The following is a 24,106-nucleotide window of genomic DNA, read 5'->3' as shown; positions in this document are numbered from 1 at the left end:
AAAACAGCGGCTATTCTCTTTCATTTCAAACTGAGCTGGTACAAACACAGACAGACAAAGTAAGCATGATTGTGTGTGCATGTCTGACTGCTRAAGCCTTCCACAAAAGTGTCCATGATGTATTGCATTATGAAAAGGTCATAATACTTAACGCTGTTTACTTTAAATAAGGTTGGGGGGCTCATCCTATACCCCTCTTATCTGACACAGACCAGTTTCAGAACTGTAGCTGTGAGCTAGATGGGCTAAAATGTATTTGAAGAGCAGAACCATTTATCATCTAAAACCTGAGGGGGGAGTGAACTGGAGAAGTGCATCTCCCTGTCATTCCCTGTATTCAGCTGAAGCCTGAAATGAGAGGTGGGGGGCTGACAGCGATGTAGTTGCTGCATGCTTGCTTTGCACTGCTTCTCAGCTGTGCCGGCTGAAGCTGCGCGAAGAATTGAGGCTCTGTGTAGCGCTGGAATCCTGAAAGGTTCAGCTGGCAAACAACTGCTTGTGGAGCTAATTGCTCTCCCCATCTCACTGGCTGACTGGCACAAGAAGATTTATGTTGCTATTTAGACTTAAAACATGACCCCATCAGCTACAGGAGGGTAGAAAGCGAGGGAGACAGAGAGAATATTGATCAAGATGCAGGGGTGTAAGGAGAATGCCATTCAAGTATCTGAGGTATGCAGCATGCCCAACACGAGGCCTGCATTTCTGCATGCTGGCCTGGTTCAAAGCAACAGGATTTGGGATAGACTTGCCAGGAGTCCTTCTGCAGCAGGGGCATTGAAAGGAGCACTGTATAGTTAAACAATCTGCAAGTTGGAATCTTAAAATTTTGCCATGGTTTCTCTTTTCATTTTCCAATTTTTCTGAGGTCTTGCAGGCAGTAAAGAGTTTTCAAGCAGGTGTCAACAAAGAGCTGGGATGTAGTGGTAGTTTTGGATGCAGGCTGTGTCGGAATTATTCTGAGAAGGTAAGATGAAATTTTTATATCAATTTTACTGTTATAGGTCTTACTGTTTTCTTTCTGATCAAACAGTTAACTTCTAATGAATATGGCTGTCACTCTTGTGCGATTACCTTGATTTGTGAATAACTGGCATATACTTTAAGAATAAGGCAAAAAAACCACCAAGTATTGATCTGCCTTCATCCACATGTGGGGTTGTGGGTATTGCATTAAGTCTAGTGTTAAAAATAACATTCATGTGTGTAGAGAGTCCTAATTCATCCTTTTGTTATGGTGTAGCAGAAAAATATCTTGTACCTTGCCTGAAGGAGATCAATATTAGCCTGTGTTGTAACTACTTCAGAAACACTGGCTAACCCCATCAGTCTTTACCTGGACTATTTGATGGATCAGGTCTGTAATTGTGAAAGACCTATGTATGTCTTCATAGTTTGACTACCAAATGTTTTTTATTTAATTACACAATTTTATTATGTAAGCTTCTTAGAAGTCTCTTATTTATTGAAGAATAGTCAATAGTAATTATGCAGTTATCTAGCCTATTTCATCCAAAGATCCCAGTGTAATGTAGAGTGATGTTTATTGTTTCTTTTTCTTTAACTGTGAAGTAGGAAGAAAAAGAGGAGCATGAAATCACTGCTATGGTGCTAGCTAAGAGGAATGCAATTTTCAGTACTCAGAAAATATACATGTTAATAATGCTGCTAATGTTAATTTGTAAATAACAAAGATAAACTTATGCAGAAGCAAGACAGGTAGACTGGCTTCCATCCCATAAATGTTTCTTCTTGAAGGATAACAAGCAGAGAAGAATGGTTTTACCAGTCTAATTTCTTGCTGTCTAGATTCTCCACAAAATAGATCATTTCTCAAATTAATATATTGAGTTGCTGGCATGTTACAGCAGTAAACTGTTCACCAGTCAGCATGTGCCAGTCTTGTTCTCCTCTGTTAAACTCTACCCAAAACCCTTTCCACATGTGCCAGAGCAACTGTTGGTTTTGCAAGAAATGTAATAGGGTAAATCTTTCATAGCAGATACCTAATCCATTTCAGAAGAACTGCTGTTTAAAATCAGCTGTTGTTTCTCCTTGTTAAAATGTTTTAGAATCAACCTGGAACTGGGTGAAGCGTTCTAATTGTAACTGTAAAAATGCCATGTTTTGGGAAGATATTCTGCAGAAAGGACAGGGATTAGGTTATGAGGCAAATGGCCATTTTAAAACGAGCAAGCAAAAATCAGTGTTATTGAATGAGCAGATGGTGTTGTGTACTATGAGATGTTAGCTAGAAAATTTACACCTCACAGTGGTATTTAGCAAGAGTAGGGTACAGTAAAGTCCAGGAACATTTGAAGAAAGAAATATAAAAAAAAATCTGGAAAACATTAAATAATCCGTTTATTGACATTTGATATTGAAGAGTCAGATATGGATAAGCAAGCTGCTGCTTTGAAAGTGGTAACAGAAGAGTGTAGCTTAGAAAAATCAAACATGAATTTGAAGAAATGTCTCACTCCCATTTGTAAGTGAGTAATGCAGTTCATTAGAAATAAGTGAACTGAACCATAGGTTAATAAAACTACCTTTGCAACTTTAGCATATTCTTGGTAGATGAACTTCCCTTGCACTTAAGATATTGAGAGTATTACCTGTTCTAAGACTATTTTGAGAATTGCCTACGTATTGCTTCACTAAAAAGAATTGCAGTTATGTTGGTTTAGTTTAAAGAGCGAGCCAGGTGTATTCCCCTATCAGATACCTGGGATTAGATTTTGTATGGCTTGGAAATCGTAGTAAAAAGCAGAAAGTGCAGGTTCTCAAATTATGTTTCTCAGAGCATTTGCTAGTATGGACTGACTGGCTTTGGCTCTGTTGGAGCGTTGGCCGTTTTTCTCATTTCCTGGTACAGAACTGCATCTAAAAATATGTCATTTCCTAAGACTGATTTCCTTTGAGCAGTTGTTATAGTGTGAGTGAGGATGTTATGACTGTGTTTGGAAGGGAGAGGGTGCTCAGGATCAAGAATGGAAGGGAGAGGGGTTCATGGGATGCTCCCTGTCTAGTAGCAGTCCACAGCATCAAAACGTACCTATGTCCCTCCACGGTAACAAGGTACGAGCTCTGCAATGKATCTCACTGTCGGCGAGTGAGCTTCTAGGTTACATTTCAGCTCTATTCTTTGCATTTGTCTCCAGCTTTCAAGGAACTTGGGGATCTTTGAGATGTCACTACAAGGAACAACAAATGAGATCTATAAGCATTTTTGTTAATTAAATCTGCTGAAATACGCTGATAGTATCTGCATGAATGACTGAATTTCTGATAAGAGACTTAGGGTCTTCTTTCTAGTGAAGATGAAAGAGGCTTTTTTTCCRGTGGAGTTAAGCATGTTTAGATTTTGCCTGCTTCAGATAGCATTGGTACTCACACTCTTTCAAAGTAGGTTTCTAAAATATATATTTAAAAAACAAAGCAGAACAAGATTGAAAATATGGTTGGAACGACTGATCCCTGTAATGCCTGTGGTTGTTTGCCCAGCGCATGCACAGGTCAAAGTTCGGAGGGAAATGTGCGCTTGTCCAGGACGCGTTCTAAAGCGGCAACCACCTGCTGCTGCTGCTGCGAGCAAGCCCCGTAGTGTCAGCTGTGGCTGCATTTTCCGAGCTCCTCTTTTTTCATAGCTCTTTCCTCAATAATTTTGTAAAGGGAATTGGAAAGATTGATTGTTCTTGCATTTTTTCATTAGCACTGCTAAAGCTGTATTGTGGTTAAATCTGCCAGCTGTGTCTGGACCTTTGCTTCGTCCAGCGAAGTGCATGAAAATTGCTCATGGCTCTTATTTAATCATCCGTGTTTGTTTAGTATGAAATAAGTGATAAGTGGAAATGACATAGTTTCTTGGACGGAGGTACCAGAAATAATCTGGTATATTTTTCCTATTTATTTTTTTCATATGTAACCAACTGTTGTAGCCATTACTAAGAATACAGCATAATTGTGTAAGCCCTGTAAAGTTTTCATCCATTCAATGTACGTTTCTGCTAGAGAAGTGATGGTAATCATGTAATCTGGCCCCCGAATGTTGCTTAAGAGTTAGGTTTCTTCTCTCTTCTCAGCCATACTGCATTTCTACATTCAGTGAAAGAATACTTTGTTGTTGTCAGCTGAGATCCAGTCCTAGTAATAGGTGAATTACTGTTTGCACAACTCTCAGCCTACAAGAAAATATGGTGTTAAAAAAATACCTGAAAGCAAATCATTATTTTCAGGTTTTGCTCAAGTGAGAATGTGGAGAGCAGGGGAAGATGGAAAAAATGTATGTGCAAGGYGAAGCATGTAAAAATTAAGTATGTATGCAAGTGGAGGGGGAGCAAGCAGTACAGAGCTGGGGAGAATGCAGTGGGTTTTCTGGCGCAGTCTCAAATCTAAGTTATTTTGCACACAGAAGCAGCTTATTTTCAGATCTTGCAAGCCTGTTGGAGTTCTCACGGTTTGTACATTTCTACTGACAGTAAAATACAATGGTGCTTCTTCACAACTCTGTATATGGAGAAGTTTGTTATGAATTTAGGATTTAACTCTATTTATTTATTTGAGCTGTTTCTTAATACCTGCATGGAATATAAGGAGGCTCATTAAGTGGCCGGACTGAATGGGCACCTTCTTGATGAACAACTGGGTTTCACTACAAAAAAATCTTATTGGAGTGACACTCTTCAAAGTGACATGTTTCCAGTTAATTTGGTAAATATGTGTCAGTAGATGTATCCAGTAACACATCTGTTTTTCTGATTAAGTTTGTGGTTTGAAGAAAAGCCTCACTCAAACTTTCCATCCTGTTTTATACATTTAATCTAGGGCTATGATGCTTTTAAGGTTGGAGGCATAATTTGAAAACTGTGCTTTAGTGTATAAGTGACTTTTAGCTGTCTAAATGTTTGTTTGCTCACTGTTTATGTCCTTACTCTCTGAAATACGTATTAGGAAAGTACGTATCTAATGTACACCTATGAGTGTGCTTTGTGGGCAGAACTCTTTATCCCAGTTCCCCAGGAYATGTCTTCCTGGTTTCTTGGGCTTGTTTTTGAGAACGTGGAAATCACAACTCCACTCAAAACTCTTACTTGTTCTGTTGGCTTTGGTCGGGTGGGTTTCCCACTAAGGTTTTGGTTGGTACACTTTACTTGAATGTGATGAAGAACTTGTTTTGTCAGCTTGTGAATCTGCAATAGTTGTATATTACTGTTTCTGTGTGCATCTAATGCAAGAGTTTTATGGCTGTCTTGTTTGTTTTCACCTCCAATTAAGAGGGAGAGCCAAGGGGGAAGGTGGTAAGTTTGGAAGAGAAAGAGCAGCAGGAGTCTTTTAAATTGGATCTGTTGGTGAACAAATAGCAGTGTGGGACCACAGCTTCAGTTAGCTTCAGGAATAGTCTGCTCTTCAAATAATGGTAGGCTGTCTAGTAGCTGTAACGTGATATATTGTCCATGATTTTAGTGTGAAATGTCTGTGCCTCTTTTARTGATTTAATTTTGGTCTGAAATGAAACTGATGTAGTTCATTCAGTAAAATAAAAATAGGGGAGTGAAATTACAGTGCAAATATTTGTTCTGCACTTGTGTTCAAACTCCTACAATTTTTTTTAATGGCTTTTGTCATACTAATGAACAGTATGTGCCTGTTATGGTTGTTACCTCTCTAACAAATAGYGCCTTCAAATAATCGCTGGGAGCACTACTCTTTCAAATTGCCTTTTGGAAAAAAAATAACCAAGCGTTTTCATATTCCGATTGCTTCCATGTTCATTTTCTAAAATGTACCTAGTAAATTACATGATACTGCTTTCATTTCTCACAGAGCTCAAAGGGAGGTGGTGTGTGCTGTAGGGAGCACAAAGACAAGGCCTGCAGAGAAGGTGACGTTTGAATCTGAATTCCGAGGTCACGTGTGGCATGAATGGTCAATGGCCTGTTTCCAGAAGATAGTAATTCCCAACTTCTATCGTGTACTTGCTTGCTTGAGCTAGTAGGGTGAGCACGTCCACAAAAAACTTGATTATAGCACATCTGGTGCCACTCACTTGCCTCTGTACATACTAGCGGCAGCAGCCTCTTCTTTTGCAGCCTGTTTGCCGCAGGAACTCGGGCAGTGCTGGACAAGGAGATGGGGCAGGGCTCTGATTTATGGTTGTGGGCATGAGCCTGAGATTCCTGGGTGGCAGTGGCCTATTTCACAGGAGCAGGCAGCCGGGCTGGAGAATGGGCTCTGCGCGTGCGTCGAGCTGGTGAGCGCTGGGTCACCGCTGTAGCCAGTCTTGCTGGCCTGCAGTGCTGCTGCTCAGGACCTGTGCCTTCACACACCATAGCTGCCCRCTGTCGAGGGCGGCTAGACTGTGCCCCGCTGACTAACGATGGGATTTCCACAGACTGCAAATGAGCCGCGTGTGGACAAGGTAGCTGGGCTGGCTGTGGAGTACTAGGACCTTCACCCCCAAGTTTGTTTCCTTAAACAGCACGCTTGTCACTTCTGGAGTTAAACCCTGTGTTATTGTAAGGGGATTTCATGTGGTGACAGGCACTGCCGTGTTAGAAAATCTGAGTGAAAATCTCTTCAGCCCTATTTGTTTTATAGTTCATCTAACATTAATTATAAAACTGTCTAGTACATGTTTCACAGTATCACTTTGTGCTTAGGTCTGTCCTGTGTGTGGATGGTGGTTGTTCTTACTTTAAATCTAAAAAGATGTATAGCTTGTAAAGCAGAGATTAAAGAAAGCTGTGGGTATTATGCAGGCCCTTTGCTGTTTGGCAGTGTGAAAAGTGTCGTGTATCTCCTAGTCTGTAACCAGAAAATAGTGCCTGAAATGGAAACCTGTATTTTGAAATAGAACTTTGGAACCAAATGGGCCATTTTTGTAGTTTGCCTGTGGAAAATGCTTTCTACCAAGATTAACAGTTAGGTCCTTGCTCTGACCATTAAATCACTAATATTTGTGTTAGCGGATGAATATCCGATCAGCAAAGCCTATTTCAAATCCATACAGACTGAGCTCTTGACTGGAGGGGAGGAAGTGTTTATTTTTCCAGGTGACTTTGAGAAAGTCAATAATTAGTGGCCTTTACAGAACAACAGGTAGCTCTGAAGCTCCAGTTTTGCTTTGTGATAGATTGCCCTGGTCATTCTGTTGCTTTTTGCTTCTTTTTCCAGCTGCTACCACAATCCCTTTTCTAAAGGAGGCTGATTTAATAAAATGAAAATTGCAATTCTTTAGATGCCAGGCCTCCAAGGAAACCAAGATTAATGGTGTGCTTGGTCATAACTTTACATTGGTAGTTGGAAAATGTAACTGTGGAGTAGCATATTAGCAGAATTATCAGTCACTTAAAATAACTGTTAATAACAGCGTGGGAATGATGAGTATCTCTGTAGTTAATGTCACAAGCGTGTTCCCCACTGCCATAATTACTTGTTGGATTTGCCGGGAGAGGGGTTCTTTGGAGAAGCCCAGTCTGTTGGTTCAGCTCCAGTTCCCATCGCCAGCGTAAGCCTGTGGAGGGAAGATCTCTTTGCACTCATTAGCCTGCGGTGCCCTTTTCTGCACCTTGGTTATAGTGCTGGAAGCAGAAGCCAGTCAGAAAGCAGAGGTGGTGCCTCTGGTATTCAAATGCAGCCTCTGTGCCATTGACCAACTTCAACTGTGTTGAGAAATACTGCGTGGGTTAAGAGGTTTCCCTCCACCCCTTTCCTAAAGCTTAAAAACTGTTGAGATATGTATTGCGTGAGGGAAGTTCTTACGTGACAGCGATTTGGCCTGGAAGGGCAGAATTGAGGCCCAATCCTGTTTCCAGTGTGATGGGGACTTGGCATCTGTTTATGTGAATGAGAGCTGAACTAAGAAGCGTGTAGGCTAGTTTCCCAGCTCTGTGTTACCTGTGACCTGTTCATTTTCCTGAGTTGTTGCTATCATAAAGCACTTTTCTCTTATGAATTATTAACATGTTCCTTATTTTGCAACACAGTTGTAAATAATAATTCCTAAGTGTTGGCTTGGACTGACAGAAGTTTGATCATGGGGCCATCAGGGCTGAAAGGAGTTGTCTCTGAATTGGGTGGTTGTATAATATGATACAGATGGACAAACTGGTACAAGAGAACTGAAAATCTTCTTCCATAGAGAGCTATCTAGATGTCCAGGCTGAGATCAGTGATCTCTGCCTGGAGATTTTAAGCATCTGACACAAAATAGGGAGTGTGACTGGTGATAGGGTAGTACAAATTTAACCTAAATAAGAGTTAGTGGTAATTATTCAAGTTCTTCATTTTGCTCRATAGAATTAAACTCTATGAGGACTAAGTACTGTGAGTGTGGGAAGAAAAGGACGCAGGTGTGTATGTGCCTAGTCAGGGGTGGAAGAAGTTTCGTACCGTTTAGCTTCATCTTTTTCCAAATTTGCCCCCCTTGTGTATATGGAGTCTTTCTGAAAACACAGTGAAGTGCAAAGTCTACAGTGGCAGCATTGTTATCTGAGAATAGCAACCTTAAATTGGACGTTTGTGCTCAGTGAAGGCTGAAAAATTGGAAATTGCTTACACCACTATTTTATTCCGCCTATTTGTGGAAATGGCTAATGGTTTGTTACCCAGGAAACACTTCCAGTGATTTCTGCCACAGTCTGTTAAAGCTCAGAGCTGGCACTATTAAAAGCTGTTACTTTTAAAGAAAGGATGGCAAAGATGCAGTGTCTTGTTCAGAGTAGAAGATACCATGGGAAAGGAAAGAATCTGAGGAATGAAGAAAGGTTTGGAAGATAGCGGAGTGTCTGAACTGAAYGCAGACTGTGGTATTTCTTGTATTTGTTTAAATCAGAATGTGACTTGCTCAGTGGCAGCTGTTTGCTTTCATGAACTGGATTTTTCTTTCCAAAAATATTAATGACATTTCTCCCTCCTTTTGACTTGCTTTCTTCTGAGTTAGCATCTAATCCAGAGATACTGTAATGAATCACTGGCAGTTTTTCTTTGAAGTATGTTTTGAAAATTATGTGTTGTGTCCTTCAAAAGTGCCAGGCTGTAAGTGGGGAAAAGAAAAATCACTGTGGAGCGAGGGAACTACTTCCTAGGAACTTAGAAAGTTGCACTTAAGATTATAAAAAAACTCCTTTTGGAAGTAATCAGGGTAGTTTTGTGAACAATATCGGTGGAGGATCAGAGAGCTTTAAGCATAAACTATTCCTTATTCCCACTGTTACTGTTGTTTTCATTAGCTGAGAAGGATTTTGTAGCCGTGCAATAAAACTGTCACAGCTGCCTACTAAATGTCTCAAGTATTATCAGTGAAATCAGAGAGGGTTTTTAAATCAGCAGTTTTCTGGTTAATATTCCTTATTATTTGTTAAGATAGAAAGCTATTTGTGGTGTATTTTGTGTTGGATTTTAAGAACAGTGTTGGGCTACTACTGATTTAACATTGCAGCCTTTCTTCTTGTTTGTCTGATTGCTGTTGCTGAGTACATGTCAATACTAGTCAACAAACTGAGGCACGAAGGCTGCCTAACTATGTCTTAGAAGTTGGTTCCCCCCTCCTTTCACTTCTTTGAAATATGTGGGTAGGTATAAAGCATGTTTTCTTTAAGCATACACTTAGCCAAAGATCTGTTCCAGCTTTAGATGAAGTCAGTAAGAGTTTTGATGCCTCTTTGGAGGCTTGAATAGTGTTGACATAATTCATGGAATGAAGTGTTTCTTGCCTCAGCTGTTTCCTTTGGGAGTAATGGCAGTGAAGTAGCGCAGGTATAGCCATGCCCGGGGTCTGGAGGGGGTGGCATTTCGCCAGGTCCTGCTCATGAGAGGGGATGCTGGGGTGAGCACRGCTGGGACGTGTCAGGAGAGCCGGGCCAGCGGGACCTGAGCACTGTAGGCACCGTCCGCCTGCGCCGCAGTTGCATCTCGGCATCACGTGCAGGCCGGGAGCTCAACCTGTGTCTCTATAGGATTATCTGAAATTTGGCCATGAGTCTGGGTTTGTAATGGAGTAAATCTGCCCCTAGGAGCCTGCAGATGCTCAGTAATTGTTAGTGGGACTTCAGTCATTATCCCCCATCTCCAAAAAGTAGTTAAGAGAAAGCAATAATTAATCTGATTCTAACCAATAGAGCAACACAACTGATGTGTTTGGTTTGATATTGGAATTTCAGTTTGAAATCGGAAAGCACATGTTTTAATTATAGGGTATAAATGAAACCAAAGAGCATTGTAGCTTTGTGCCAGGGTGTGAGACAATTCTGATTATTATTATTATTATTWTTTTTAATATTGTCACTTAATAGACATTTCTTTTGATCTATAGAAATGGCATTTTTGAGGGTAACAGAATGAACTACTAATAGAAATTCATTTAACACCTGTGCAGTCTGACAGGCTTGGGGGAAATGTAATCAGTTTGCAGTGTGTATTTAAGCAAAATTAATGGAGAAAATCAGGATTTGAGTAACATGAAGCATCTGATTCTGCAATTTACATGAGGAATAGTCTTTTTTTGTGTCTCACTTTTAGCTCATTTGATAAATACTAGATGCTAAGTCGTCATAACTAAAATCATAAGAAGTTAAGGCTCCGTCAGCAGCTAGTGCTCAAATAGATTTATGTTTGGTATATTGTATGGTTTAGCTTCTGCTATCTGCATGGTAATACAACATGAAATAGAAAAATCAATAAAATATCCACATTTTGGAGTCTGAGGTATTCACCTCCAACTGAGTCTGCAATCTGGACAACTGGGCATTATTTTGGTATAATTATAATACAGATGCAGGAACCTGGGTTTGGGCAGTCAGACCTGCATAGAAAGTTCTGGCTGTAGCCCTCGCACACCTTAAAGGAGAAGTACAATAGATAAATGAATCATATCCAGATCAGGAGGAAAAAATGAAGAACTTATTTTTGTCAGTCTTCATTTGCGGAGGAAGATCTTTCATTTTTAGGCTCTGTGTTTCATCCGCTAATATAAGTAGATAACCATATCTAGAAAAGCACTTCCTTCCCCCCCTTATCTCCTTCCTTTTGCAGAAAGAGATTCTGCTTGCTGTTGAAAATGCTGAACTGGAATGCGCATAGCTGCACACAGAATTACCTTTTTCTTTTTTCTTTCTTTTTTTCTTTCCATAATGAGCTCAAACTCGATTAAATTTCCTTTATTCCTCAGCAGAATAAGTAGCCGTATTATAATGACTGGAATGTGTCCTCAGTCTGCAGGACTCTACTGAGCTTGCAGCACAGCTTTTTCAGGCACCGAACCATCTGATTAATTTGGACTGCTTCAGTCATGCTGAAGTTCACACTGGTGTGTGATCCCATGTGATACGTCCCAGGCTTCGTGCACACTTTCTCATTGGCATGCTTTTATTTTTAAATAAATAATTTGGTTTCTATAACAGAACTCTGATTTCTCAAATGCACCTCTGTGAACAGTAGGCAAGGTGAATAGTAACACTATTCATATGTAAGTCACAATGTGCTTGATGGGGATTGTTGTTTTACGTGATTTATTCAAAGATTAGATGCACATGACTTTCTTGTTCGCTTTTCCTAATAATGTTGATAATCCTAATAGTGTTGGTAATCCTCATCTCCTTTAGTAATCTGTCTAGCAGAACCTGGAAGCATGGGTTTAGTCTACTCTGCTGTGGTCTTTCAGGCAGATATGTAGTAAAGCAATGTAGATGGGTTCCTCCTTGTTTTAATACCTCTTTGGCTATGACTTGAAAATACATTTCAGTATTTACCATTGTATCTACCTGAATGGATTTAATCCTTTACAAGGGCCCGCTCATAGTGTGTACTACTGTTTAATTGTATTGTATAATATAATAAGACTTGCAGCATCGTTTAGCAGCAATGCACCTAACAGGAGTCAAGATTTTTTTTTTTTTTTATTTCATGAGCCTTGAGGACTAATGACAGAATTTCTGACAAAACTTCTTTGAAGATTGGAGGGTTTTAAATAAGTCTGCTTCAAAATACTTTTTTTGCAGTGAAAACGAATTTAGGAAAAATTGAGATTTGGTTTGGGCGTATGGGCACTGGGAAATATCTAAGGTAGCATATTTCCTCTGAGATCATGTTGGCCCTAACTGAAACTTTTTCTTAGTAGGCTGAACCATTGCATTTTTCATCTATTTGTCTTTAACAAGTGTCTGTTTGAGATGTCATAGCGTGTTGTGGGAATTTTGGTTCAAGTGGCACATCTTTTCATTTATCTGCTGTTAGCTAAGCTGCTTATTCCTTGATGCCTCAGTGGGTCTTCCCTCTGGCTGAATCATGACCAAGATTATGGGCACATCGTCATGGTATGTCATAAAAGATATAATTTAGCTAGGGAGAGGCTATAATCTAGCTATCTCATAGAAGAGAACAGGGTCATAATTTTCTTGATCTAGCACCATTGCGGTCAGTAGTATACAGACAGATGGTGAACTTGAGTTACTGAATTTCACTAAAAAAATCTGATCAGAAATCTTTTATTTCACCATTCTGATCACAACTAAAACCTTAGGTCTTCTGGAACTGAAATATTTCTTTTATTTTTTTTCCAAGCTTTGGATGAAAAAGTTGAAATAATAGAAATCTCTATGAGTTAGAAAATCAGTGCCTCTGCTTTTTTAAATTACTGGTTGCTAGTATTAAAAAATTTAAATCTCATCTTATCTGTCTTTTCCTGGAGGATAACGGAACTGAGGAGAAAATGTATCCATTCCTACAGTATCAATAGCTCAGAAACTAGTTCTTTTGCAAAAGGAGTCRCTCCTCAAACATTGGTGTTAAATGCCCTCTTGCCAGAATTGGAAAGTGAAGTTATTAATGGCCTTTCTAAAAACATGGTTGTTTAGATTACAGACTCTTGTGATGACTGCTGTGTTTCTGAAGGAATCTTCGAATAAAATGCCAGACGTGTAGGGGGAAGAGAAGATAATTTAGAACAAAACACCTGATTTTATGTATGTATCAGTCAAAAGCAAATATTTTGCCAAAGGCTGTACTACTCAGCAGGTCAAACTGTGGATTTTTGAAGAATTTATTTATATAAAATCAATGAAAACTCAGTTGTTTCACAACACACATTTTTCTGTTTCAAAAATGTCTTTTTTCATAATAGATCATTTTCATTTTCTCTCGTATTAAAATGACATTGAGTAAACATTTTCTTAATAGTGGAAATCAGTGTATTAATCGTGACCGATCAAGCTGGTGTATGTTAGATATGAACAAAAGTGAGTTTGGTTTTTGGTAAGTTTGCGAGTGTGTTTTGGGAGGCTGGAAGAAAAGCGTTCTGAGGTCCAGCAGTTTGCTTTGCCCCGCGTCCGTCCCGAGGCACGTGGCACGGCTTTCCTCTCCCGAGGGGAGCTCTGGAGCCGAAGCCTTAAAGACGGTCCGAGTTCTTCTCTGTGGCCTGTGCATCTAGCTGTGTCCTCAGCGCTGCCCGCCCCAATATGGCAATGTCGCAGAGCTTTTCTTCAAATAACGCTTTTCACCAGGCCCAGGAAGCCCATGGAGTCCAGTTCAGCTTCCAGGCGTATATTGTGCCTGCAGGATTGTGCCTATCTAGTAGTTGTTCTCTCTTCCCCGTTTTTTCAGCTGAACATGATGTTTGTTGTTTCTTTACCCTCCACAAACTGTGGTGCTGTTGCTGTATACTGGTTGTCACTAATTTCAGCTAGTGAATTTCAGAGGTGGCCTGCGCTTTGCATGTGTGTGTGACAGTTGGGAAGAAAGTGCCCAGGTTTTTGTTTTCCTGAAAACCCTTATTTAGCAAGTAAATACATCTACTGGTGACCTTGTGGTAATACTCAGAGGAGAGAGTTGATATGGGAGAAAAACTTGCTTTATTCAGTTTTTAAAATAAGAACCTTCACAGTTACCAGAAAAGGGTCTGGAGAGCTCGTTCAAATGCCCGTTTGGGAGAGCAGAACTCTCTGTGGGAATGGGCTGTGTTTGCTGAGAGTTTGGCTGGAGAGAGAACTTGGCAGCTTGGGGAAGGGCTGTTTGGACAAAGGAGCAGCGAGGGCGCATGAGAGTTTGCACAAGGTCTGGAGTGGTTTGGGGGTCTGAACCCTTGCCTGGGCCAGGAGCAGTCCAGCTTTGCTTCACTGGCATGAGATACTGAAGGTGTCTCTAAATTCAGCCAGGTGGTGGCACAGGGCTTGTGTAAAACTAGAAGAGTCTGAAAGCAGGTGAATTCACTGTTTGGGGAGTTTTTGGTCATTTTAGCAAAAATACTTTCTCCTGCGCTTACCAACAATGCCCAGTAAGGCAGCCCCCCCCCCCMAAAAAAACCCAAAAAACAAAAAAACCAAACAACCCACCATTGACTCTGTGATAGAGGGATAGTTTTCGCAGAACTGCAAGATAGCTCCTTTTGAAGGTATGTGCACTTTTAGTGCTGTTTCAGTGAAGGCAGGTTTTGGAGGAGAAAGTTAATTTATTTATTTTTTTTTGAAAAAGAAAGAATAGTGCCATGATGTAGTTTTTCATCCTCCTTCTTCAAATGTTTGCATATCAAACCTTTAGCAACACGATCAAAATGTTTCCTGATTCTGTTGTTGTCTTCCTCTGTTTTCATTCACCTTTGCAAGTCCCTTGAAATTATTTTCCTTTCTCAACAGATTGCTGGTTGGAGCCCCTCGAGAAAAAGCCCTTCCATCCCAACAAGCTAACAGAACAGGAGGGCTGTACAGCTGCGACATTACGTCTTCAAGTACACGCTGCACCCGGGTCATATTTGATGAGGACAGTAAGTTTTTCAGCACTTTTGTTTTGGATTGAAACAGATGTCTGGTTTTTCTCATCCAATGTGGTCCTTTCTACAGTAAATGTATCGGTTACTTTTATGAATTCATATATAACTTTTTTTTTGCATTGGAACAAATTGTAGTTTAATTGCTAAGGTAACATGAGATGCTTAAAGCTTATTAGGTTTGAATGCTCTTACGTTCTTTAGTAAGCTGATGATGTGTCATAAAGTAACATGCTAGAAATGTTTTATAAAAGGGATGTTGGCAGTCATAAAATGTGTAGACACTGCCACCTACAGGCTGTCTCATGTACTGTATGAAGCTGCTGTCCTGACAGAGACTTAAAAAAAAATATGTATATAATATATAAAAAAAAGAAGCTGACATTTGAAGCTGAATTATGATATTCTGCAGCTGATCCAAAGATGGAGAGTAAAGAAGACCAATGGATGGGTGTAACTGTCCAAAGTCAGGGACCAGGAGGAAATGTGGTGGTAAGTCTATAGGACTAACTTATAAAATTATTTTGGACTTACAGTAAATGTTTTGAGTGGTCTGCATTTCTATGCAGCTTTCTAAAAGCTAGCTTCTTTTATTTTAATCCTGGATTGTAGTTTCTTATAATTAAAGACTTAAATGTCTCCCTAGCAAAATGAGATACTTGAGATTATAAGTTTTAAAATACTTTTCTAACTCCGAGTTAGCCTGTCTTTATAATCTTGGTACCAGTCTAGGATGTGCAGTTATTTTCTTGGTGTACACATTTTATCTTTGTAATGTACACATTGTTTTTTTTTAAATACCATTTTCTACAAAAATAGGGTGATAAAATTTTAAAAAGTAGCAGACTATCATCAGCCTGTTGTCTGAGATGATCAGTCTCACTTTGACTTTCACCATGGACTTTGGCTGAGTTGATCCTATGTAGTAATGTAGTCTGGCCATTGCCCTGGGACTTGGGAGGAAGAGCATGATGCAGTAAGACCTTGTACTAATGATGATACAAGTTATTATTTTATACCATATAGAGAGAAGAAGCTTTCAGGAGTTACCAGAGAGTGTCATCATCTATCTTTTTAGGTTAAGAGCTTTTTCTCAATTAAATTTACCTCTCATGGTGCCACAGGATGCCAGCTTTATCATAAAATGGGTGTGCAGTGGAGCTTCCCCCATGTAATTGTATTCTTGCAAGTTATCCCTTTGAATCTCACTACTTCCAAAATTGCATGCAAGTTACTTCAGGGTGACTCTGGAGTTACTTCGGGATAATAGAGGCAGTAATGACTTGTTCCAGTCCCTCAGAACCCTTGGGGGGGGGAAGGGCAGACAGAAAGAATCCTGTTGGTTTAATCATCCATCATCAATTAATGCATCTTCTCTGTGTTGCGACTTCTCTAAGGAGGAACTTCTCCTTGTAAGTGATAAGTGGAAAACAGGCACCTTAGATGAACTGTGGGCAGCCTGAAGGTCACTGTACAGTAGAGTGCTGTGTAACACTTCTCAGCGTCGCTCAAGAGTACTGCAGCGCCCATAGTGTGGAGCAGCAAAGAAAGCTGGCAAAGGGGTGTATGATTGTACCACCTCTTTTTGACAATGGTTTGGTGGTTACACAACTCCTAGTGGCTATTCATCTTTTGTGTAAAGTATTTGATCCAAATTCTTTGTGAATTATTCTTGGAGCAGGGGCTGAAGCCTRGGTAGGTCACTGTTGCCAGGTGAACAGCCTAACCACTAGTCTAAGGTTATGCTCACTGCTTTTCCCTTTCTCTGTCCCAGTGACTACGTAAGAAGTAGGAACAATTCCTTTTCCCTTCTCTTCCCCTTACYGGAAAAGCTTTCAGCCTCCAATCTATGGCACTTTTCTGGGAGAGGTAAGTTTTGAACAGTCTCAGGCAGAAGGTAGTTGAACCAGCTTTCCATGTCCTGTGCAAGTATGTAGGTGATGTAGCTTGTGATGGCTGTGGAGAAACACAGCCACTTTTTTCTTTTTGAGGGATAGGGTTGTTCTCCCCTCRCTTCTTGACAGAGAGTGAATAGGTATCAGGAGGAGGTTTAGGGCTAAAAATCATAAATCCCGCAGAGAAGAGAGGTTTAACGACATCATCTTCCATGACCAGAAAGTTGGTTGCTGTGAATTGTATCCATAGATGCCTAACTATTCCCATGCATTCCCCATAGGGTATACAAGGCTCTGCATTGCACCACAGGTATGTCCACAGGGAGACTAATAGTATTGCTAGCACAAAGTATTGCTTAAGGAGACCAGTCGTCTGCTTTGATGACTTGCATGAAAACATCCAGAAAGCATCACTTATTATCTCTTCTGTCTTGCAGACGTGTGCACATCGCTATGAGAAAAGGCAGTATGTAAACACAGTGCAGGAAACCCGGGATATCATTGGAAGGTGCTATGTGCTGAGCCAGGATCTCACCATTAAGGATGATATGGATAATGGAGTATGGAGTTTTTGTGATGGTCGTTTAAGAGGCCATGAGAAGTTTGGTTCCTGTCAGCAAGGCGTTGCTGCTACTTTTACTAAAGACTATCATTATATTGTGTTTGGTGCCCCAGGCACTTACAATTGGAAAGGTATGACCTGTCTTCCATCCGGTCAACCCTTAAACCTGCCTCCCCAATCTCCTCTTAGATTTTTCACAAATGTTGCATCTAAGTTTCTAAAAATGTTTTTTGGGAATAAACCTAATGGGGATCTAATGGGGGATATTTTACCCAGTTTTTACAACATGCTATACTCTTATATCACAAATATTTAGTGAAGTTCCTTTAAATATTTTTGGGGGGACTACTTATGAATGGTTAACAGGACTTTGCACATACCTACAGAAAATTTTTCTCATATTAGTCTTAATTTCATGGTAGGATTGAGTGTTCGTTCTGAGACTTTCACACTGGAACAAATTATTAAACTATTTTAAAGTTATTTGACCAACTTTTTCTTCTAATTTGAGCAAACATTAGATACCTGCACTGAGATCTTTGTTTATTCTTCAATATTCTCTTCTCTACCTTTGAGAAATGTATGGAAAGTAGTATTTCCCAAATTCAATACTGGAGGATTGTAAGAAGATAACTGAACAGAGCAAAACTTCATATATTGATATTTAAATTTTTTACTCAAGTAAAATTCCATGGATAGTCCGTCTGAGTAAAAGCCACAAGGACTCTTGTATCATTTAGGAGATAGCCCAAAACTTAGGGAAAAACAAACAAACAAAAAAAATGGATTTTTCTCCACTGGTTTATACTGAGAAGCATCTAAATGGCCAGCCCTGTCTTTCTTTTCTTAAAGTGATTTTTTCCATTTGCACTTCATTACACCAACAACTGTAAATACTTCTCTCCTCCTCTTTAAAACATCTGATCCTTGACCTGTTAAGATTTTTTTCCTTCACACACCTGCATCTGCCATATGAACCATGCAAAATCTTTGAGTTAAGCTCTGGCACAAGGTGTACTTTTGTGAAAACTTAATCTTCCACATATCTGTTTCTGTCAACAAAATCTGACCAAGCTGAAACAGCATATTGAGTTCAGAATTATTGCTTTACCTTAATTGCAGAGAACTGCCATGGCAGTGTATCAGTCATAAGAGTACTCTTTCATATCATGGAAAAGCATGTTTGTGCTCACCAAATTGTTAAATATGCCTGTCAATAAAAGGGAAGCACCCACTATATTGAGCTATCACTCCTTTGCCCTTAGATAATGTTTTCAAAATACATCACAAGTGTTTGTCCTAATCGAAGTTATTTTATGATTTCTTTTTTTGTAATCTTATCATTTATCTCCCTTTTAAGAGAGGCTTTATGAGATTAAGATATGTGGGAGGAGGGTGATTCATGACCAAGCTAGTTCCATGCTTTTGAGAATTTTATTAGTATACCATATTTTCCAGTCATTGCATGGTGTCTGTATAAAATAGCATGAGATTCTGGCACACAGCTAGAACTTACAGATTCATTGCCTTTTGAAAATTATTTCTTCCTGTGTGCTATTCTGCATTTGTCTCCATTTAAATAGCTATTGCTATCTCATTAATGGTAATATTAGTCAGGAACCATTTATCTATTATTTTTTCCCTTGCCATTCATTTGCTTTTATTTTATCATTTCATTTCTTCAGGGGTGGTTCGTGCAGAGCAAAAGAATCAGACATTTTATGATCTGGGTATCTTTGATGATGGGCCTTATGAAGTTGGTGATGAGAGCCGCCAAGATATGAATCTAGTTCCTGTTCCAGCTAACAGTTATTTAGGTAGGATTAAGCACGTATGGTAAATCTCTTTAGGCTTCTTAAACATCTGTGATCTCAATGTGGTGCGATAATATGAAATGGGAGCAAAAAGCTATTCATTTACGAACCCTGTAAAACGTTACCTATTTGGGGTAATTCACATCTTCCCTCACATTTATGGGCCAGTTTAAAGTGTAAGATGATACTCTATTGAGGCACCTATAAGAGCTGCTAATGTTAATGAGACTTTCAAGAGCTGTGATCAGGACCCACAAATTCTCAGGGAGTGATTGTAATCACTCTGTCAGTCTAATGGTAAGTACTGTCTGTAGATCTATAGTCCTTAGTCACAAGGTCTCTGCCATGTGGTGTCACAAGGTTTATGAAAATCTTGAGTTTCTGGATATGACTGTTAGGAGTGCAGTTTCTCTTTCCTGGTAGGTGAGTGCAATTTTTTTTATCCTCTTAAGGTTTTTAAAACTTCAGTGGCCTTTTTGCAGGCTGTCTTAAATAAATCAAATGCAATGTGATAATTTAGATGTCTCTTAAACACTACTCACGTTACAGTATTTTATATTTTTAAGTTTGCGTGCGTGTGTGTGTTGAGGGAGGAGAGTCTCTTGTGCTTTGTGCAAACATGAAGGCAAGATTATGTCCTTAGGCTAATGGATGTTACTGTAAATCAGCAAGATAAGTTGGTGCAGAGAAAAAGCTATGCTGTGTTTTTGAAAAGACCCTGAGTGTAAAGAGGTTGCACCTTTCTGTTCTAGTGCAGATTTCTGTGGTATATTGATCCAGTGCTTTTGGCATATGCAACAAATAGGTTGTTGGTAATTTAAAACTGGAATTTAGATGTTAGTGATGGAAAGTTGAACAGATGGGAAGTGCATTGCTTATATATATATATATATATATATATATATATATAAAAAGAGCAAGCTGAGAAAAGAGCCAGCTTAGAGCTAGATATCTGTTAGAAGAAACAGAGCATAAACTGCAGTTAAATATGAGTAGTAATTACTAGAAGTAAAAATCATAAAAATGTACGTTACAAACACAAGCTCATAGCCTTTTCTAGTGAAAGAAGAAATGGTAGGGAGAAGAGTGCTGTGGAAGGAGTCTTCTTTTGCTGTGAACAGAGTAAGACTCTTCTTACACTGCAATCTCATAATAAATGTAGTCTCCTCAACATGAAGGCTGCCTTTGGATTTGTTACAATCAAAACTAGTTCCATGCAAGCTGGGTGTTTGCTGCCATTGCTATTCCCTATGTTCAGACAGTAAAGATATGCATAGCTACAGTTACTTTGCTTAACTACTGTTTTTTTTCTCTTTAATCTTTCACTCATATGTTTACAGGTCTTCTATTTCTGACAGCTGTGTCTGATACTCACCCAGATCAGTTTGTATACAAAACATTGCCTCCCCGCATACAGGTGGACAAATCAGTGGATGTAATGATGAATAGCTACTTAGGTTTGTGACCAATCGATTTGGCAGCATCTGGTCAGACATAAACTTCAGACCTTTGACATGACATTTCCCACCCAACCCCCTTCCTTTCAAATACATTGCAAGTAAAAGCATGTTACAACAGGGATTCAGATGAAGAGTAACTTGCAAYGTAAGATGGCTTTGGAAAAACATTGTTTTGCGATGTATCTCTCCAACCCTCTCCTCCTCCCCCCAAACTGGAGTCGTCTTACTGAATTTTTCTGAAACTCTTTTTCATTGTGAATTGCTGTAATTGAGAATTTGAATGGTAGTGGTGAAGTGTTTCAGAAGGGAGATTACTATTCTGTCTGGTATTTCTCTTCCTTGCAATATATATAATTTCTTACTTTGGGCTTTACTGGATATGCTGGTTTACGCAATATTTGCTTTTAATCCAGTGTTTCATGTATTTTAATATATTAACTTTTATAAAGAATACTTAATAAATTCATTTGAACACTTCCTTTAAAGGTGCATTCAATACAAATATCAATTTCACCATTACTGTATAAGGTGATTCTCAAATACTGTATACATCATTAACATAAAATACTATGCTTGTACAGTATGTTTTGCATGTTTATAATAGAATGACATTGAATGAAGTCTTATAATTTGTCAGGTGAAGTACTTGAGCTATATTAAAGTGGTAAGCTTCAGTCATTTCTAAACTGGTATGTTTAAAAAAAATCAATGAGCAAGACGACTCTTGTTTTGTGTGGAAAATACTTAAATGTAGCAGYGCAGGCTTGTAAACACACATCCACCAGTTTAAACAGAAATGCAGAATTTTCAGTATATCATATTCTGTTTTAGACAGAACTTCTATCCAATATACCACTTCAATATAGTGGGGGAATTTATTTTTGCTATTAACAATACAAGCCTTTATTTACACTTCTTTATTTCTTTCTCTGTTAAAGGTTTCTCTTTGGACTCTGGTAAAGGAATTGTCTCCCAAGATGAGATGACTTTTGTGTCTGGTGCGCCAAGAGCAAACCACAGTGGAGCAGTTGTTCTACTGAAAAAAGAGAAAAATCAGAGAGCACTTTCACTTGAGCACATGTTTGAAGGAGAAGGGCTGGCCTCTTCTTTTGGTTATGATGTTGCTGTTGTGGACCTCAACAATGATGGGTATGGCCCTTGGTTAACTCATGCCGCCTGTATAAAGAAAGATGGCAAATCTGGTTTATATCTGCTTTGTTTTTCACATTAGAAATACAAGGAGTGCCAAGTCCCATCTTCCATGTTTTGCTGGAGAAGAAGGTGAACGTCTTGGAGAATGAGGCAGGACACACTCTCCATTTTAGTCACAGGATTATTGATTTACTTTAAAGGTCTTAGACACAAAATGTCTATAAACAATTAACAGAACAGAGTTTTATTTAAACTTAAAAAGTTGGTGTAAACAAAGAAACAAGAAACAAATTTTATACCCAAAGAAGGCCCACGAAGATCCTTATGGTGTCCCAAGGGGAGAATAATCAGCTTGTAATGTCAGTGGAGCCGTTGTTAGCTCTTGTTGCTGAGCTAGTTTTATGTACTTTTTAATGATCTTTGTTTAGCAGCTCTTTGGCTAGTTGACCTTGAGACCATAGTCCTTATCAAGTATTTTCAGTCATTTTTCACAGTTCTGTAAAAAGAGTGTTTCTTTTCTTTCATTTTAAGGTGGCAAGACATTGTTGTTGGAGCCCCGCAATATTTTGACAGAAGTGGAGATATTGGTGGTGCTGTGTACATCTACATTAACCAGCAAGGCAAATGGGAAAGGGTAAAACCTGTTCGCTTAAATGGAACCACTGACTCGATGTTTGGTCTTGCAGTTGAAAACATTGGGGACATTAATCAGGATGGATTTCCAGGTGAGTGAAGAATGATTAAAATAGGAATGTACATGACTTTTTTGCTAACACCAGACTTGGAACATCTTACTTTATCATGATTGAAAGCTGCAAAAAGAGTGAGAATTATTTTAGATACCACAATTTATTTTCAACAGATATTGCAGTAGGGGCTCCATATGATGGTTTTGGCAAAGTATACGTTTATCATGGATCCAAGAATGGAATAAATACAAAACCAGCACAGGTAATTAACCAGCCTTTACTATATGTAGTTAGTCTTGATAAAACTATAGGACTATCCCTTTTTGCTCTTGCCATTACTATTAGTGGGGTAGTGGGTATGCAGAAAAGTTATGGGATGTGTCAAAGAGTGTACTGCTGACCTCAAAGATTAGGAATTCCTGATTTTAATGTACAGCCTTCTTTCTGGGGCAGTCCTTTGGTATCGTTAATATGTAGAGAAGGAAAAAGGCATGTAGATGTGCAAGTTCTGTTTCTTGAAGGGGAAAAAAAAAACAACCCCAAAACCTGGGATTTCCGAACTATTAGAATTGTAATTCCTTGCTCTTGGTTCAGGTAGTATGGTCACATTAGTGGAGAATTTCTTCTCTGGAAATACCTATGCATAATATTTTTTCTGCTTTTGAAGATAATCAATATCTTTGCTTTCTTTTTCACTACTTCTTTTTTAATAAAAATTGTTGAAGTCTTTTTCTAGAGGACCACTCTATGTTCAGTTTGAAAGGCAAGAAGGAAACTTAATTACACTTTCTAGAAGGCTGACTTCTCTAGTTTGAAGTGCCTATGCTGTATAAATCCTACAAATAAAGATAAGCTAGGCAAAATTTCTATACAAAATAGTCATTTCTGGCGTTCATTGCTATTGCAAAGTAACTTTTTGGAAGGAAAGCAAACCATCGTGGCACTTCAGTGTCATTTAGCTGAACATAGAGCTCCTACTTCCTCTGTGTGTGTCTCTCTCTTATTTGGGGGGGGGAAGGGGGGATAAAACAATGATGTTCACTTGTAAATATTTCATTTTAACAGTTTTTGAATGTCCTAATCCTGTCAATTTGTTTGTTCTTTAGATTCTTGACGGTGAAAAAACAGGCACCAATTTCTTTGGTTATTCTATTGCTGGAAACATGGACCTGGATAAAAATTCCTACCCTGATATTGCTGTTGGTTCTCTTTCAGATTCTGTATCTGTGTTCAGGTATTATGTGTAGGACTGTAACTAATTACGCCAAGACGTTATTTTCATAGCTTTTTAAAAACAAACTGCTTGGAAATAACAAAAGAGTTGTTTGGCCTGGAATATTTTTCCTTCCAGAGGTTAAAAATTCTGGGAGACAAATACCCATAAATTGTTCTGATACTTAATCCTTTTCCTCTCACTGAGAAGCTACCTTACAATTAATATAGGGCAAGAGGGTGAATGTGGACAGTTACTATGGAGTGCTGATGTGTGCAGTAAATCTGTACCCTAGTTTTGCCCTGTGCTAACTTACTTGTATGCCCATGTCCTTTGATGGAATTAAGGATCGTATTTAATTCTTTAAGAAAGGAGAAGTTAACTGATACATTTGCTAGAGCTTTTGTTTGGTGCTGTTAAATAAATCTAATTCTGATTTGTTGGAGATAAAACGAGGCTGCTCTTTCTGGCCGAGGATCCAGCAAGGTCCGTAAAAACAGCCATGAGGGAGCCCTGCAGACTCCCTGTGGATTTCTGCAGCACATGCTTTCATTAGGGATGTACCA

At 39.1% G+C, this 24,106-nt stretch overlaps 1 protein-coding gene and 1 long non-coding RNA gene across 7 annotated transcripts in view; one reads left to right on the top strand and one right to left on the bottom strand.

The window, feature by feature from the left end:
* Positions 1-949: 949 nt before the first annotated feature.
* ITGA6 (integrin subunit alpha 6) overlaps positions 950-24,106 on the top strand; it is a 39,672-nt gene continuing 16,515 nt past the window's right edge. The window contains exons 1-9 of one of the 2 annotated variants that reach the window (XM_026061391.1): positions 950-967; positions 14,625-14,752; positions 15,168-15,247; positions 17,088-17,343; positions 18,898-19,029; positions 21,425-21,635; positions 22,170-22,363; positions 22,501-22,589; positions 23,434-23,561. In XM_026061391.1, coding sequence (XP_025917176.1) covers positions 15,179-15,247; positions 17,088-17,343; positions 18,898-19,029; positions 21,425-21,635; positions 22,170-22,363; positions 22,501-22,589; positions 23,434-23,561 — 1,079 coding nt within the window. In that variant the 5' untranslated portion in view covers positions 950-967; positions 14,625-14,752; positions 15,168-15,178. The remainder of the gene's footprint in view (positions 968-14,624; positions 14,753-15,167; positions 15,248-17,087; positions 17,344-18,897; positions 19,030-21,424; positions 21,636-22,169; positions 22,364-22,500; positions 22,590-23,433; positions 23,562-24,106) is intronic. The other variant, XM_026061389.1, reaches the window with a different exon arrangement.
* LOC112963911 overlaps positions 21,423-24,106 on the bottom strand; it is a 24,146-nt gene continuing 21,462 nt past the window's right edge. For 2 of the 5 annotated variants that reach the window (XR_003252777.1, XR_003252779.1), the window contains one exon: positions 21,423-21,522. This is a non-coding gene — a long non-coding RNA (uncharacterized LOC112963911). Of the gene's footprint in view, positions 21,523-22,361; positions 22,451-24,106 lie in introns of those variants that run through there. The other 3 variants (XR_003252781.1, XR_003252780.1, XR_003252776.1) reach the window with 3 other exon arrangements.

This window comes from Apteryx rowi, unplaced genomic scaffold, assembly GCF_003343035.1.
Source record: "Apteryx rowi isolate R43461 unplaced genomic scaffold, aptRow1 scaffold_180, whole genome shotgun sequence".
Taxonomy (NCBI): Eukaryota; Metazoa; Chordata; class Aves; order Apterygiformes; family Apterygidae; genus Apteryx; species Apteryx rowi.
The sequence above is the reverse complement of the archived record's forward strand: the minus strand, read 5'-3'. Positions and strand labels throughout refer to the sequence as shown.